A 15,209-nucleotide genomic window follows, 5' to 3' on the forward strand; every position below is an offset into this window, starting at 1 on the left:
ATGGCACCGGGTAACAGTTCACGGCGGCTGCAACGCCACAAGGGTTTGATAACCTAAAAAAGAAATTAAATTTTAAATATTTTTCAAGATTTTGAATTAATTCCCGTAATTGACAACTAACCTCAAATTCAATCATAAATATAACCGCCGATATAATTACCGCACTCAGTGAAGCTTTGGGGATATATTGGAAATATGGTGTCAGCAGACCCAAGGCCAATAACACCAAAGCACTGGTATAAAATCCACCAATTGGTGTCCTAACACCACTGGCATGATTGACGGCACTGCGTGAGAATGATCCCGTCACTGGTATCGATGAAAAGAATGAACCGCAAATGTTACTCAACGATAGGGCAACCAATTCACGTGTTGGTGAGATACCCGCACCACCAAAAGCCTTCGATATCGCCACATTACCCAACACCGCAATAATTGGTAAAATAATCATTGATGGTCCCAATTCTTCAAACATTGCGGAATAATTTTGTTCAACTTCGTAAACTAAAATCTCCAATGCGGATTTTATCTAAATTTGAAAATACTGATTTCATGGTATTCATGAAACCGGAGCCGGAACCACCACGCAAACCCAAGAGACCCTAGAATGGGAGAAATAAAAAGAATTTAATAAAAATTAATTCATATAATGCATTAGGTTCAGACGGACCAGACAGTTTATACCTAAAACCATAGATATGCACATAAGCATCGAAAAAATATATAAAAATAGAAAAATACTATTTTAATAAATTCAAGCCTTCGATAGGCCTAGAAAAATACTATTTTTATAAATCCACGCCTTTGATAGGCCTCGAAAAATATTTTTTTATAAATCTATGCCTCTGATAGGCCTCTGATAGGCCTAAAATATTTTTTATATAGACCGCAAAAAATACTTTTAAAAATTGTTAGTCAATACATTGGCAACCATATTTGTTGTAGGACAATATTTTAATTTTATTTCATTGTTCTGGACTAAGTCACGGATGTGGTGAAACCTTAAGTCTATATGTTTCGATCGTTTGTGATAAACAGGGGTTTCCGCCAACTTTAATGCTCTTTGATTGTCGATGTGCAAAACTACGTATTCTCAATTCCAAAAGCCTATTTGCTTTAAAAACCGTTGCAAATATATAACGCCTCCTTTGCTGCTTCTGAAGATGCTACGTATTCAGCTTCCGTAGTCATTTTCACCATCCGATGTTTGTCTTCAATGTAAATTATTGTCTGCGAATTTGGATTTCTTCCCAGACTTATCTAAGGCCACAGCACACGCTCCAAAATTCCTGAAATGTTTAACGCGAGGCTTTCTTCCACACCATTCTTCATACGGCGTTTTGTTTTCCAGCTGCTTAGTAGGACACCTATTTCTAATATAAACGGCGGTGTTTATTGCCTCTGCCCATAAAGCTGGTTTCACATTCGCATACACCATCATGGATCTGGCCATTTCCACAAGGGTACGGTGGGCCCTCTCGGTTACCCCCCGGTGTATGAGAAACCGTCAACTGCCGTGTGATGCCTTCTTTCTTCTTTCTATATAATATATTCACACCCACTGTCCGATCGTAGCGATTTTATCTTGCAGCCTTTCTGCTTCTAAACTGGGTCTTTGAACACCTTAAACTTTTCAAATACTTCAGATTTCGACCGCATAAAATAAATAAATATCTTTCTGGACTTATCGTCGATAAATGTTACGAAGTATTTGGATCGTCCAACTGAGGGTGTTCTAAAAGGACCGCACACATCTGTGTGCACAAGTTCCAATAAATCCTTGGAAATCGTCTAAGACTGGTTAGGGAATGGTAATACATGAACTTTACATACCATACAAGTGTCAAATTTGTCAGGACTTTGTTCGTTCCGCTTGCAACACAATGCTCTCTTCTCATCTCTTCACTGATGCTCTCTTCTCATCAAAATTAACGGTTATCCTCTGTCAACAGCCTTGTTAACCGATATAAAATTAGCTTGCAACTCCGGCGAGTACAAAACGCTTTTCTTCTCGCACTTATTCGAATAATGTCCCGTTAGACAACAGTTGTAGAGTTTGCAGTTCTAGTTTGCCGTTCTAGAGTTTGCAGGTTTTGCGACGAATGCTTTCTGATTTGTTATTTCTTCCTTTTTTTTCTTGTCTTCTCTTTCCCTCCTCTAACAGCTTTTGTCTTAAGGATCATAAACTAGGAAGATCATCGCGCGTTTCCATCGCGATCACAAAATTATCAAATTCATCGGGAAGGCTTAATATCTGTACCGGTTTCATGCAATTCCTCGTATACTTACGAGAACTCGTTCAAATGTTGCACCACATTACCATTTGACGCCATCTTAAAATTTAACAACTTCTTATACGCTTTTTGAATCGGACCCATTGACATGTAGACCTCCTCCAGCTTTTTCCAGGCTTCATGTGAAGTTTTCGGCTTCCCATTTGGATTGTGCCGCTTCATCACCCACCTTTTTGGTTGTTCCATTCACGATCTTCCAAAAGTCAGCATGGACCAGGACACTCCGCATCTGGACTGACCACAGTTCATAATTGCTCTCGTCCAACTTATCTATTTGAAGAACTGGGGCACTCATTATTCTCTCCTTTTCACTTACTGAAAATTCTAGATGTAATTCTCAGCATTTAACACAAATGCGATGGAACTTACTGAATAATCCTAAATGCTTTTTTAAATTCGTAAATTCTAAGAGAAGAACACAACAGTTTCCTAGCTGTATGAAACATGGAAGTAAAAAATCATCAGACAACACACAAATTGCAAATCTATTTGCGGACTTTTTTCAATCTTCATATATTCAAAATGCATTTAGTGGTCAATATAATTTTCAAATTGATCAATTAAATCATTTTCCTTGTTTCTGCTTAACTGAAGGTGATGTTTATTCTGGGCTAAAGACATTACGTTCCTCATTTTCCCCCGCTCCTAACGGAGTTCCAACCTATATTTTTTGAAGTCTTGTGCTAATGAATTATTTTTACCCCTTACGAAAATATTTAATTATTCCTTTTATTTTCCGCACTTCTGGAGTTCGAGCTATGTTATCCCCCTTCATAAATCTGGCAATAGATGTCTTATAGATAATTATAGATGCATTGCGAAGTTAAGTGCCATACCTAAACTTTTTGAACTATTAGTTCCACGAAGAATATCACATGAAAGGCAGATCTACTACTTCCAATCTTTTTGAATTTGTATGTCATGTTCATAATGGCTTTGCAAATAAACAACAAACTGATGTTATTTATATAGACTTCAGTAAAGCTTTCGATACTGTAGTTCATAAGCTATTGCTCCATAAACTTAATGTTACAGTAGATATATGCGTTTTTTTCTTATATGGAATTATCGGATATAAGAAAGTATAAGCTCGGTGTTTTTGACAATCTTTCCTATATGCGATTTTTTCTTATATGAGATGTGCTTATAACCAATATCTACTGTATAGGCTTCCCGTAAATTATTTTAAGCTGGATTTCATCCTATTTAGATGATCGTACCCAAAATATTTTGTTCAGTGATTCCTTTTTTAAAGATATTATTGTTTCCTCTGGAGTTCCGCAAGGAAGTCATTTGGGTCTGTTATTGTTTGTTCTTTATCTAAAGGATCTTCCGAATTCCATTCGTTATTCCGAAATAGTAATGTATGCAGATGATGTCAAGCTGTTTTCGCATACAAATACACGTAATTCAGTTTATTTACATTACGATTTACACTCACTTTATAACTGGTGCAGTGCAAATGGAATGTCTCTTAAGGGAAAAACCCATTTTCGGTTTTAATTTTTCAAGAATTTCAATGGGCTGGTAAATGTATTCAAATGCTTGTTAAAGTTTGTAACTTTGCACATATATATTTGAAGATTTAAAAGAGAAGAAAAATAATTTACAAAAAATTTTTGTTATTGTTTTGTTGTTGTTTTTTGTAATTAAAGAAAAGTCCTTATTTTTGATGGCGGGCATGATAACTCCTCACTGGAACATCGGAATCCGAAAATTCCAACGGTGTTAGAAAGAGTACATGTCTGGCTCTCGTATGAACTAGGATTATTGACTTCGCTCTAAAATAACCAAAATGGTGGACCTTTGAAAAAATATTTTTGGAAAATCGCCGATTTTTTACCAAAAACCAAGTTAAAAAATAAGGAAGATCTTCACCGATTGGCTTTATCCTAGTTCATACGAGAGCTATACACTCCCAGAGAAACGTTGCAAAATTTGGAACCGATTGCACTATTAGTTTTTGAGTTATCGTGCCCGCCATTCACAAAAAAATGTTTAGAGAAAAACGCGTTTAAAGTTTGAGAAGCCCTTCAGCCGTCACTTGATGCTGACACAATAAATCGGCTATATCTTCAAGAGTTCTTGAGATTTTCACTTGAAATTTTGTAGAGACATTCTTTAAACAGTGTAGATTCGAATTATATCAACAAAAATTTTGACCCCGAGAATGGGGGGGGGGTCCCCTTAATTAAAAAAAATGCATGAAATTTTCCTTATTCAGATCACATCCAATACAATCCGACTACTTTATAGGGTCATACAAACTGGACAATGTTGATTCTTTCTCTGATCTTGGCGCCAAGTCTTTATTAAGTTTCTTTAAACGCTAATCTTGAGAGTTTGATCGCCCTCATGTTAATAAAGGATTATTTGTTAGTATTGTCCGCCCAATCCTAGAATATTGTTGCATTCTTTGTAGACCTCGGATTTTTGCATATTTTTTTATGCTTTATCCGATTGGACTCAAATTTTGTATTTAGGCGTTTCATGCTCTAATTGATCGATATTTGGGGTCTTGTTAAAAATATGCAAAATATATGCAAAAAGTATGCAAAATATGCAAAGTATGCTAGGTCGATATGCATTAAATATGCAAAATATTTGCATAAAATATGCAAAATATATGCAATATATGCATATTTTGCAAAAAATGCAATATATGCAAATATGCAAAAAATTAAAAAAATATGAACCCTTCAAATAATTCTAAATCCTTTGAAACGAATTTGTGTCCAATCAGAATTTCGATATCTTCATTATTAAAAAATATGCAAATATGCAAAATCCGAGGTCTAATTCTTTGGAGTCCATTTTATAAATGTCACTGTGATAAAATTGAGTCAGTTCAAGTTCAGTTTTTAATTTTTGCCTTGCGTGGCCTAAATTGGAACCCATTTGAACCCAACTTATAAAATTCGCTTATTGTTAATTAGTCTTCCAACACTTGAAAGAAGACGTTTTATGTTAAGATCATTATTTATTATTAAATTAATACGTGGCCTGATTGATTCACCCTTTCTTACGGGAGAAATAACTTTTAATGTTCGGAATTTTGAGCCGTTGAAATTGTCAATCGCGAGAACTAATTATACTAAACAACCCAATAAAGTCTTTTTTTAATAGATAATAGCATAAGTAATGTTATATGCCTAAAGAGTCCATTGCATGCCATAAAGAATTCTATACTGGACTTGGAAACAGTAGAGCCTAGCATTTCAGCAGCAGTTGTCAAATTTTATATTATAGCTTTTGTTTAATGTTGGTGGGTTAATTAAGTTAGTTTATGCTATTTATCGATCTAATTTATATTTGTTGTATAATTATTAATTACCGGCTGATGATCTTTCTGTAGCCGGTATTGTTAAACAATTACTAACCCGCCTTAGTCCGGTCTTTGGTGTGTACGTGCTCCCTGCGTATAGGGAGGTAGCCCCCTCAGTCGGCAGGAGCGGGTGAGGGAGGCGTGTGGACGAATGAAAAAAATCAAAGGTTTTATTATTTGTGCACAACGAACAAAAGAAAAAGAAAGAAGTTACAACAGCATTCATGTTGCACAAAAGAGAGTTGCCATCTATTTCCATCAAATCCCCACCTCTGATAGGCCTAGAAAAAAAATTTCTTTTAAAAATCCACGCCTATGATAGGACCAGGCCTTAAAAATATAAATGTCTCTAATAGGTCCAGAAAATATTATAAACAATCCACAATCCCAAACAATAGGCCTAGAAGAAAATCTTTTAAAAAATCGATGCCTCAGATAGTTCTAGAAAAATGTGGTTTAATTCAAATTCTTATTTTAACTTACCTTAATTTGTGATGTTCCAATAATAACAGCTGTGGCCGATGTAAAACCAACCGTAACGGGTAAAGAAATTAAATCAACCAAAGCGCCTAAAAGTATGCCAAAGAATTTGTGTTATTAGTAACATTGTTATGGGAGGTACATGGAGGGAAATTAAATAATTCATATTTTAAAAATGCGTCATTAAAAAATAAATAAATAAACATATTGATCAAATATAATTAATAGGTTATTTAATTATTATTTTCAAAAGTCCAATCAAAAATTGGGCCACTCCAATTTATGTTGACACATGTGTCACATTATTCGAACCAGATGTTATTTATTAACTATTTCAAATATCTATCTAATATGAAATGTGTTTATCTAGGTTATGTTTGTTTTCCCTAGTTTTTTTCTTCTTGAGAATAATATTTGAAATTCCAAATAAATAAAATACCATTGCCTAAATTCCAATATTTGCATATAATAAGGAACAAAAATAAATAAATGTTTTTTAAACTTTGGACTACAATCAGACGTCACATGATATTCACGTTTCGATACAATTTTGCGATTGATAGCTAATTAAGATTATTGTTATTACTGTTGCAATTATAAAATACTTATTTATGTGTGTTTAGATATTTATTTGTCATTTTATAATTTAATTAGATTTTAATGAGACATTTAATTAAACAATTTGTTTTAATGGGTGCATAAAGCGAAATAATTAATAGAAAACAAGTTCGAGCCGACCATATGGATATGGATTCTCATATTATTTTTTAAAACAATACATTTTTAAAATATTGGAAATTTATGAAAAATATTTTTTTAATCCGCGCTACATAACAAAAATAATTTTTACTTGCAAATTTATTAATCAATAATCCACCTCTTTCCAATCCAAATTCCCAATATCTATTCTCCAATATTTCCCTTACTTACCCAATCTCAAGACCGCCATTAACAATTCCACCACGCCCGATATCAAGCACAACAATATGGCATAAGCCGGTCCAGAATTTAAACCAAAGCCAGTATGACGGCTGGTCATCAAGGCCAGCAAAGCGGTGGGACCGATTGTCACCTGACGGCAGCTACCAATAAATGCATAAATTATGCCACCCACAAAGGCGGAATATAGACCATACTGAAAAAAATAACAATGATTATTTAATTTTCTATCTCCCATACAAACTTTTTAAAACTACTCACCTGCGGTTCCAATCCCGCCAATGTGGCATAGGCCAAACCCTGTGGCAGTACTGTAAGTCCAACGGTTATACCGGCAATTAAATCAGACAATGCATCTTGCCCCGTATAGCCCTTCAGCCATTTAAGGCCGGGCAATAAACGATAGGCCAGCTCTTTGGTGGATTTCATTGTTGTGTAGCTGAAAAGAAAAAAATCAGAAAAAACAATTACAACAACAACAATATAAACAATTTTATTCAATTAATGCCAGCACATAGTTAGATCGTTTTCAGTTTTATGGAATAGCGAACAATCAAGGCAACAACAATAACTAAAGATTTAAAAAAAAATTGTCCATCATTTATATGGTGTTGCATTATTGTCAATTTTCTGAAAAGGCCGGGCCATAATGATGATGTTCGGAATTCATTGAACGCATGACGGATGACTTCGAAATAATTTCGTTAATAACAAATATATGGGGGAAACTGGGTCTGGAGGTACCAAATTACATCGTTAATTTTTTTTATTTTGTCACCGGGTGGAGAAGCGGTTTAAAAGGCCTTAGCCTTGTCTAAGTATGTTTATGGATGACGAAGGAGTTCTGAAACACTTTCGATTTTATAAACAATTTTCAAGGCACATATAGGTGACCTGGTAATAGGCTCCAACAGATGTGGGTGCATTGGCATCTGTAGTCAAAGGTACAGCTACAAGCACTCAGCCATCGGTCAGAGTTGAGGAACCACAGGGGAAGAGCAATCTCGACCCAGCCTTCAGAGACATAAGGGGACTCAACATTGAATTTTGAGTCTGAACCTGATAATCAGACAAATATAACCGTCTTGGAGAGCCGGAAGAGAGAAGAGGCCGACGAGATGATAGAGTAGGTATGTAAGGATATCGCCAAACTCACAAGCAGGAAGAAGCAATTGTCTGGGGCACAAAGGCGGAAGTTGGCCAGAATGAACCGGATGAACAAAAAGTGCAAGATACAGACAGTGGCTAAAAGGATAAGCATGACATTTCCTCCACTTCTGCGGAAGCGGCGAAGAGAATACGGTCTCCGGATGAGCAGACGACTGTCAATACGCCAAAATGAAAAAGAGCCTCCCACCTACCGATAGTAAGAGAAAGTTGAGTCAAACCAACGTCAAAGGAGACTGCCACAAGAATCCACTGACGAAGTTAGACAAAGCTGGCTCTGATATCAGGAAGACGAGTGCTGAGTCGAAATCTTCCGCAAAGACCGGGAATCCCAAAAGCACCAGCCGTTATTTGCGAAAGAGGAAGGTTGCCAGGAAACGCTACATAGACGAGCTTTGCTATGCAGTGATCGACAGAAATAGCGCGTCCGGTAAACTGAATAAGGCGACTTACATGGAGGTGTTGAATGTGGTCAACAACAAGATCATGGAGCACCTACGACAAATGGGGGACTCCATTGACCTGGATAGCTACGCATTCAAAGGGGACTATCTAATGCTGGAATTTGAAACACTAAAAAACATAGGAACAATCAAACTCAGCGGGTGAGGGAAAAAGATATTCCTCAATTACAAAAGGTCTCCGTCAGAGGTTAGGGCAGCGATTTCGACACGGAACGCATACTCGAGGTCTTCAGCCTACAGAACAAGACACTGCATGTGAAGAAATGGAAAGTCTTCCTCAGAGAGGAGAACGAGGAGGGATTGTGTTAGGATTGCACAGGTCTTCAATGGCAAGTCTGGCAAAGAGGCAAGGCGCATTACGTGTCCAACGCCGTATACTTCAAAATCGGAAAGGCAAGGATTGAAGGCGGTGAAACCACAGGTAACAGCAATGGGAAAACACCCAGCAACAAAGAGGAGAGACCCGAGAAGACTCCCAAGAAAACCGGTTACTGGAGGACAACTGATAAAAGTCGTCCAGATTAACCTCCATCGGAGCGAGACGGCAAATAATGGTAAAATACACATCGGACTGATTCAGGATCCTTGGTCAATTAAAAACAATGTCTCTGCACATGAGGTAGTACTCAATATTGAGGGCACTTTCGCTAAGAAAATGTATACCTTAGCGGTATGTATTCACATTGAAGGAGCTTTCAAGAATGTGAGCACTAATACGCTTATCCAATCCGTAGATACTTTCCAAGTCGACCGGGCAATCATAGACTGGGTTATCTATATGCTAAGGAATAGATGGATTAGCTGTAGCATACAGGACATAACAATCAGAGACAAAGTAGGTCAGGGAACACCACAGGGAGGGATTTTGTCACCGCTACTGTGGATAACTACCATAAATGAACTCTTAAGGAACTTAACCGATGTAGGATTTGAACCAGTCTCTTATGCATATGACGTTATAATACTTCATAGGGAAAGGTATCCTAACTTATCATAGGTAACGAAATAGCAAACCAAATATATAGGAGTGCCACTGCACTACTCACAATAGATGTGAATACCGTCAAACACTTTAGCACAACACGCCAATAAATGAGGGAATGGGCGAATCAGACCCACAAAACACTTTGCGAAAATGAGGTTATAGAAAAGATCACCAAAATCTTATGGAGTGACCCAAATGAAGCAAAAAACTTAGCAAATCCTAACGCTAAACAAAAATGAAATAAGCCGAAACATTTCCTGTGCCATTGCCGAGCATTTACATGCCTTCGGAAACAATTCTTGGGACATGACACTTTTCACGGACTAACCGATCTGAGGGGGTGTGAATGGAAAAGGCTGAAGGAATGCTCCAAAAACACGGAATTACTAAAATCATAGGGGGATCGAACCCAAAATGTTAAATCTAAACTTTACCTAATTCTATCTTTCTCTGCATTTCTAGAGCGCACAATAGGCCTCAATTGGCTTATGTGTATGTCCTTCCCATGTTGGACATGTGGTGGTATTATCCACCTCTCTTTTCAACCTAACCTAATAGGCTGTGCTGCCAATGCCCACAATTTTCACTTCGGAAGCAGTGACCCAAATCCACTATTTTATACTTAGATATAATCATAGGATATGTAATAGGGGCAACACGGCGATATTTGTACATAGAGTGAGAGGCAGAGTCATGGACATCACCGTCACAAACATAGACGACTCTGGGGTTAATAACAGGGAAGTATTTGAAAAATGGTCCTTTTTTGTACGTTCAGATTTTGCAGAGTAATATTTAAAGATCCGAAATCGATAGATAGTATTAAACGAACAAATCGAATGTGGACAAACTTCGGAAGAGAGACTCTTGATCTTTTTATCATCGAATCGACTTCATTGGTTGTATGTACCGTCTTTCAGGCAGAAATCCTAGCAATCGCGAAATCGGCTGAAATAGTAAAAACACTTATTGCTGACCATGTAAGAGCGGTGACTATGTATGTGGATAGTCAGGCGGCCTTAAAGTCACTTATGTCTTTTACTATTCAAATGTGGTTCTTCACTGTAAATAAAAATCACGAGACTATATTTTTTTGTTGGTTTCCAGGACATATTGACATAGATGAGAATGAAATAGTTGACGAACTTGAACGTGATGGTTCGCAGTCGTCCAGTCTACCGAACAAGGGATCTATTGGCTAATTCATTGGCGAAATCCGAAAAAGGTACGACGAGAAACCCGCCAAGTCGGTTAGGTCTTTATAATGACAAAATAGCCTTCTCATGGAAAAGTAAATGATATTTTTGGTCGTTTTTATATATTTTGTCGGAGGTTTCAAAATTCTAGTTTTTTAAACTCCACCCCAATATATTATATTACGAAATATTCTGACAAAAGATACAAAGTTAAATATTGATAATTGAAAAGCAAATAACTATAAAATTGTCTGCCTCACTATAGTGGGTCATTAATTTAAATTACAATTTCCCCATAATATTATGCAGGTATTATTTTTCAAAAATAACAATCAATGAATTGCAAAATCAGGTGGCATTTTTTTCTAATAGCTTGCAAGCTGATATAACAATTTAATTTGAGAAGATAGATAAGGGTAGAAGTGGATCTAGAAAACAAACAAAAAATATACATATTAATATATTTATGGGTCGGGGAGAGAATTTTGCATTGAGGGAAGAGAACAGGCATTTGAAATTAAAAATATAAACCTTTAAATATGAATTGAGAAAATGGCTAAATAAATGGAAATTTTGAAATGGAAAGAAAAGAAATATATATTTGCAATTCTTCTTGCCAAAAAAGAAATATTGTATCAAGTCTAATATTTATTTGCGTATTTTCTATGGACAAACAAAATATTAACACATTAAAAAATGTTGAATTCTTTTAATTCAAAAGAAATTGAGTAAATTTAATTTCCTAATTAACACATTTAAAAATGAAAATGTTTTCAAAGAGAATGGCCAATTGTAATGAAGTGAGCAAGAAATTAGAAAATACACGTTAGAAATCAGTAGCAGTGCATTAAATATAACATTTTAAAAATATTTAATTTTCTCCAAATAAAATGTGGGAATTTTTGAAACACTTTCGATTTTACATTTCCGAATGAGATTATTTTAATTCCATCTTTCAGATAAGCGGATTTTTCTGTTCAAAAAATATGGGGGGTTGTAGTCGTGCCGAATTAAACAAGAGAAGTCCATATTTTTCAAAAGACTTTTGGGAACTTTGAAACACTACCGATTATATTTGTGAAACATACTTTTCCGCATGAGAACATGGAAATTCTATCGTGTAGAACCTTCCAACTTGTATAAGCAGACTTTTTTTCAAGAGCCAGTGAGTTTTGTCCAGAGATTGTTTGTCGCGCCAAATTAAAAACATATGACCTATAGGAGAAGTGGGATCTTTGAAACACTTTCGATTTTATTTGTGATTTTTTTTAGGTTAAAATACAACAATCCTAATATAAATATAATAACATAAACATTTTCAAAATAGTTCCTAATCCCCAATATGGAGATGTGGGATATTTGAAAAAAATGAATATATCCGTTAGCAATTCTTAGAGTACAATTTTGGACCGTTTGAGGGTTACACTATTGGCTTCCACTTAGGAACTAAGTATAAATTGGGTAGCATATGGTGAGCCCCACTCGGCATTCCGACAGCATAACTTTGCAGGTTACTCCGTTATGTGCCACTTAGGTACGACTTCCAAACAAAAAACGGCTTAACTCCGTAAAGAATTACTGATTGCTTTGTACATGGCAATGAGCGCCTTCCTTTGCCAGAAGGTACCTGTTAAAGTTTTGTCAAAGGCATTTCGGTTTATGTATTTTGAAATTTTGAACTATCGACAGAGATGCTTAAAATATCAGTTAATACAAAGCGTCAATCAACGCCCTCACACACGAAAATGCAGTTACCAATCGATCACACGTATTTGGATGAGGAGTGGAGCTCATCTGATACATCTGACACTCGGTTGAAATTGTACCCACTTTCTTATTTTACTTAGCTGGCTTGTGACAGATCTTTCGTTCCAAAAGCCGAGCTTAAAACAGTTTTCCAAGCGTGTCGGTCTTTTGCGCAGTTTTTCCAATTTGAAAGACCATTTTCGACAATGTTGTCCTTCGAAACCTTCGGCCAACTTCATAGCCAAAGCTACTACCAGTAGAACTAATATTTGCAGGCTCTCTACAATGGAATAATTTCAGAGAGGGGTTAAAAACAAAAATGACCACCTATATCTTCCGAAACCTTCGGTCAGATTCATAGCCGAATCTGTTATCAATGATACTAAACACAGTTCGAGACTAGTCACCCACAGACTAGCCTCTGTTCAGCTTCCTAGCCAAACTTACTACCATTAGAACCAATATTTGTAGACTCTCTATTATCGATTAATTGCAGAGAGGGGATTAAAAGTAAAAGTGAGCACCTATAGCTTAGACATTGGTATCTACCATGCATTCCATCCCTTCTAATTCCGGAATCTTCCCCCACATGCTAGTTTCGGCACGCTTCCCTAACCGAAACTACTACCATCTGATCTCTAATAGCTCCACAATCGAATAACCGTTAAATGTGGAGGGAAACCAGATGCTAACCCAACATATTTCCATGCCAATTTCCCTGTGATATTCAGCTCAGTCTTGAGTTCACGGATCCAGGAGGTAAATATCGTTGCAGTTAATTTCGACGGTAATAGGAAATTTTCCGCTAGAGATGAAATAGCTAAATAGTTTATAGAAAAGATCATATGCCCCATTGAATTTGGGAAGTTATGAAAGGATATATTTGGAAAGCAGCGGCGAAATGTACCATGAAACGAGTAATTCGAGACGCGCCTGGAAATCTTTTTTTATGCTCAGCTTAAGGACGAAAGTGCTGCCACAAGTCAGCTAGGTATGTACGTATTTATGTGTATGTATTTTATATATAAATTATTTTAGAAACACTTTCGATTTTATAATTCTTTTTTGACGATTTTTCAGAGAAGGTCACACAGGGAACTCTCTTTTTGAGACTATTTTTATTTTTTTTATACCACAACAAAACTCCTCGTTACCACCACTGGAGTTCCGGAGTCTTTGAAACACTTTCGATTTTAAAATTCGTAACAAAATCATCCGGAACTCCACTTGGAAGATTTTGACACAAAAGCTATCATTAAAGATTAAAAATGAGCAAGAAGGTGAAGAAAAACTTCGTGAACAAATGGAAAGATGAATACTTAAACACAATAAATTAATCTATATATATAAAAGAGCTTAGTGTTAAGTGAGTGAGTGAGTGAGTGACTGAGTGACTGACTGACAGATCATCGCCCAGACGAAACGGCTAAAGCTAGAAGCTTGAAATTTTGAGTGTGGGTTGGTGTTGGTGTGTAGGCGTGAGATAAGGCTGGGTTTTTGGAAATTCGAACTAGAAGGGTACGAAAAGTACTAAAATGTACCAAATATGGTACCCTTTGTATTAGGCGAACGGGAAGAGCTAGAATTCTGAAATTTGGAATGTGGGTCACTGATGTAAAGTTAAGAAGATGTACAAAAGCGTTTTTGGAAATTCGTACTAGAACGGTACGAAAAGTACTAAAAAGTACTAAATGTGATACCATTTGTATTTGGCGAACCGGTAGAGCTAGAACTCTGAAATTTGGATTGGTGGTCGCTGAGTGTAGGATAGATGTACCAACGGGTTTTTGGAAATGCGAAATAGAAGGGTACGAAAAGTACTAAAATGTACTTAATTTTGTACAATTTCGTAGCATGTGAATTGATAGAGCTAAAAACTTGAAATTTGGAATGCGACTTAGGGATGAGATGTAGAGTCTATTTAAGGAGATGGTTTTGAAAGCGTGTACTCATGTGTACGAAAAGTACTATATGATACTATATTTGGTACAAATTTAATTTGGAGATACAAATCGAGCTGGAATCCTGAAATTTGAAATTAACATTAGGAGTTGGACATCTGAGTGTAGAATTGGGAATGTACGTAGTTTTGGAATTTTTTTACCCAGTTTCAGTAATTTATATTCATGGGTACTAAATGGTACTAAATTTGGTACAATTTGAATTTTATGCGAACCAATAGAGCTAGAATCATGAAATTTGGAGTCAGGATTACTGTTGGGGTGTAAGATCGAGATATGTAGGAAGTTTTAAAAATTTTTACTAATGTGTACTAAATTTGGTACAATTTGAATTGTGGGTGAACCGATAGAGTTGGAATCATAAATCTTGGATTTAGGATCAGTCTGGGGGTGAAAGTTAGGGTTAAGTGGGACGTTTTGGAAATTCGTACTACTGTGTACTAAATTTGGTACAATTTGAATTGTGAGTGAACCGAAAGAGTTGTAATCCTGAAACTTGGATTTAGCATCTCTGTTTAGGGTAAGTAAGAAGTTTTCGAAATTCGTACTACTGTGTACTAAATATCGTACAATTTGAACTGTAGGTGAACCGATAGAGTTGGAATCCAGAAACTTGGATTTAGGATCACTGTGAGGGTGTAGGATTGGGGTC

The 15,209-nt window shown here is 36.2% G+C and overlaps 2 protein-coding genes across 3 annotated transcripts in view; one reads left to right on the forward strand and one right to left on the reverse strand.

Annotated features, from left to right (window-relative positions):
* Positions 1-5: 5 nt before the first annotated feature.
* The window catches only part of LOC133330563 (sodium-independent sulfate anion transporter-like), a gene marked incomplete at its 3' end in the record, with an annotated part of 31,028 nt that continues 15,824 nt past the window's right edge, over positions 6-15,209 (reverse strand). The window contains 6 exon segments of the mRNA XM_061538999.1: positions 6-53; positions 122-499; positions 501-602; positions 6,103-6,188; positions 7,030-7,234; positions 7,300-7,477. Coding sequence (XP_061394983.1) covers positions 6-53; positions 122-499; positions 501-602; positions 6,103-6,188; positions 7,030-7,234; positions 7,300-7,477 — 997 coding nt within the window.
* The window catches only part of LOC133330564 (CCR4-NOT transcription complex subunit 7-like), a 35,892-nt gene continuing 27,135 nt past the window's right edge, over positions 6,453-15,209 (forward strand). Inside the window, exon 1 of one of the 2 annotated variants that reach the window (XM_061539000.1) lies at positions 6,453-6,459. The gene's annotated coding sequence lies outside the window, so the exon portion shown is untranslated. The remainder of the gene's footprint in view (positions 6,460-15,209) is intronic. The other variant, XM_061539002.1, reaches the window with a different exon arrangement.

This window comes from Musca vetustissima, unplaced genomic scaffold (assembly GCF_032173495.1).
Source record: "Musca vetustissima isolate MV318-11 ecotype Yass unplaced genomic scaffold, APGP_CSIRO_Mvet_v1 utg321778, whole genome shotgun sequence".
Taxonomy (NCBI): Eukaryota; Metazoa; Arthropoda; class Insecta; order Diptera; family Muscidae; genus Musca; species Musca vetustissima.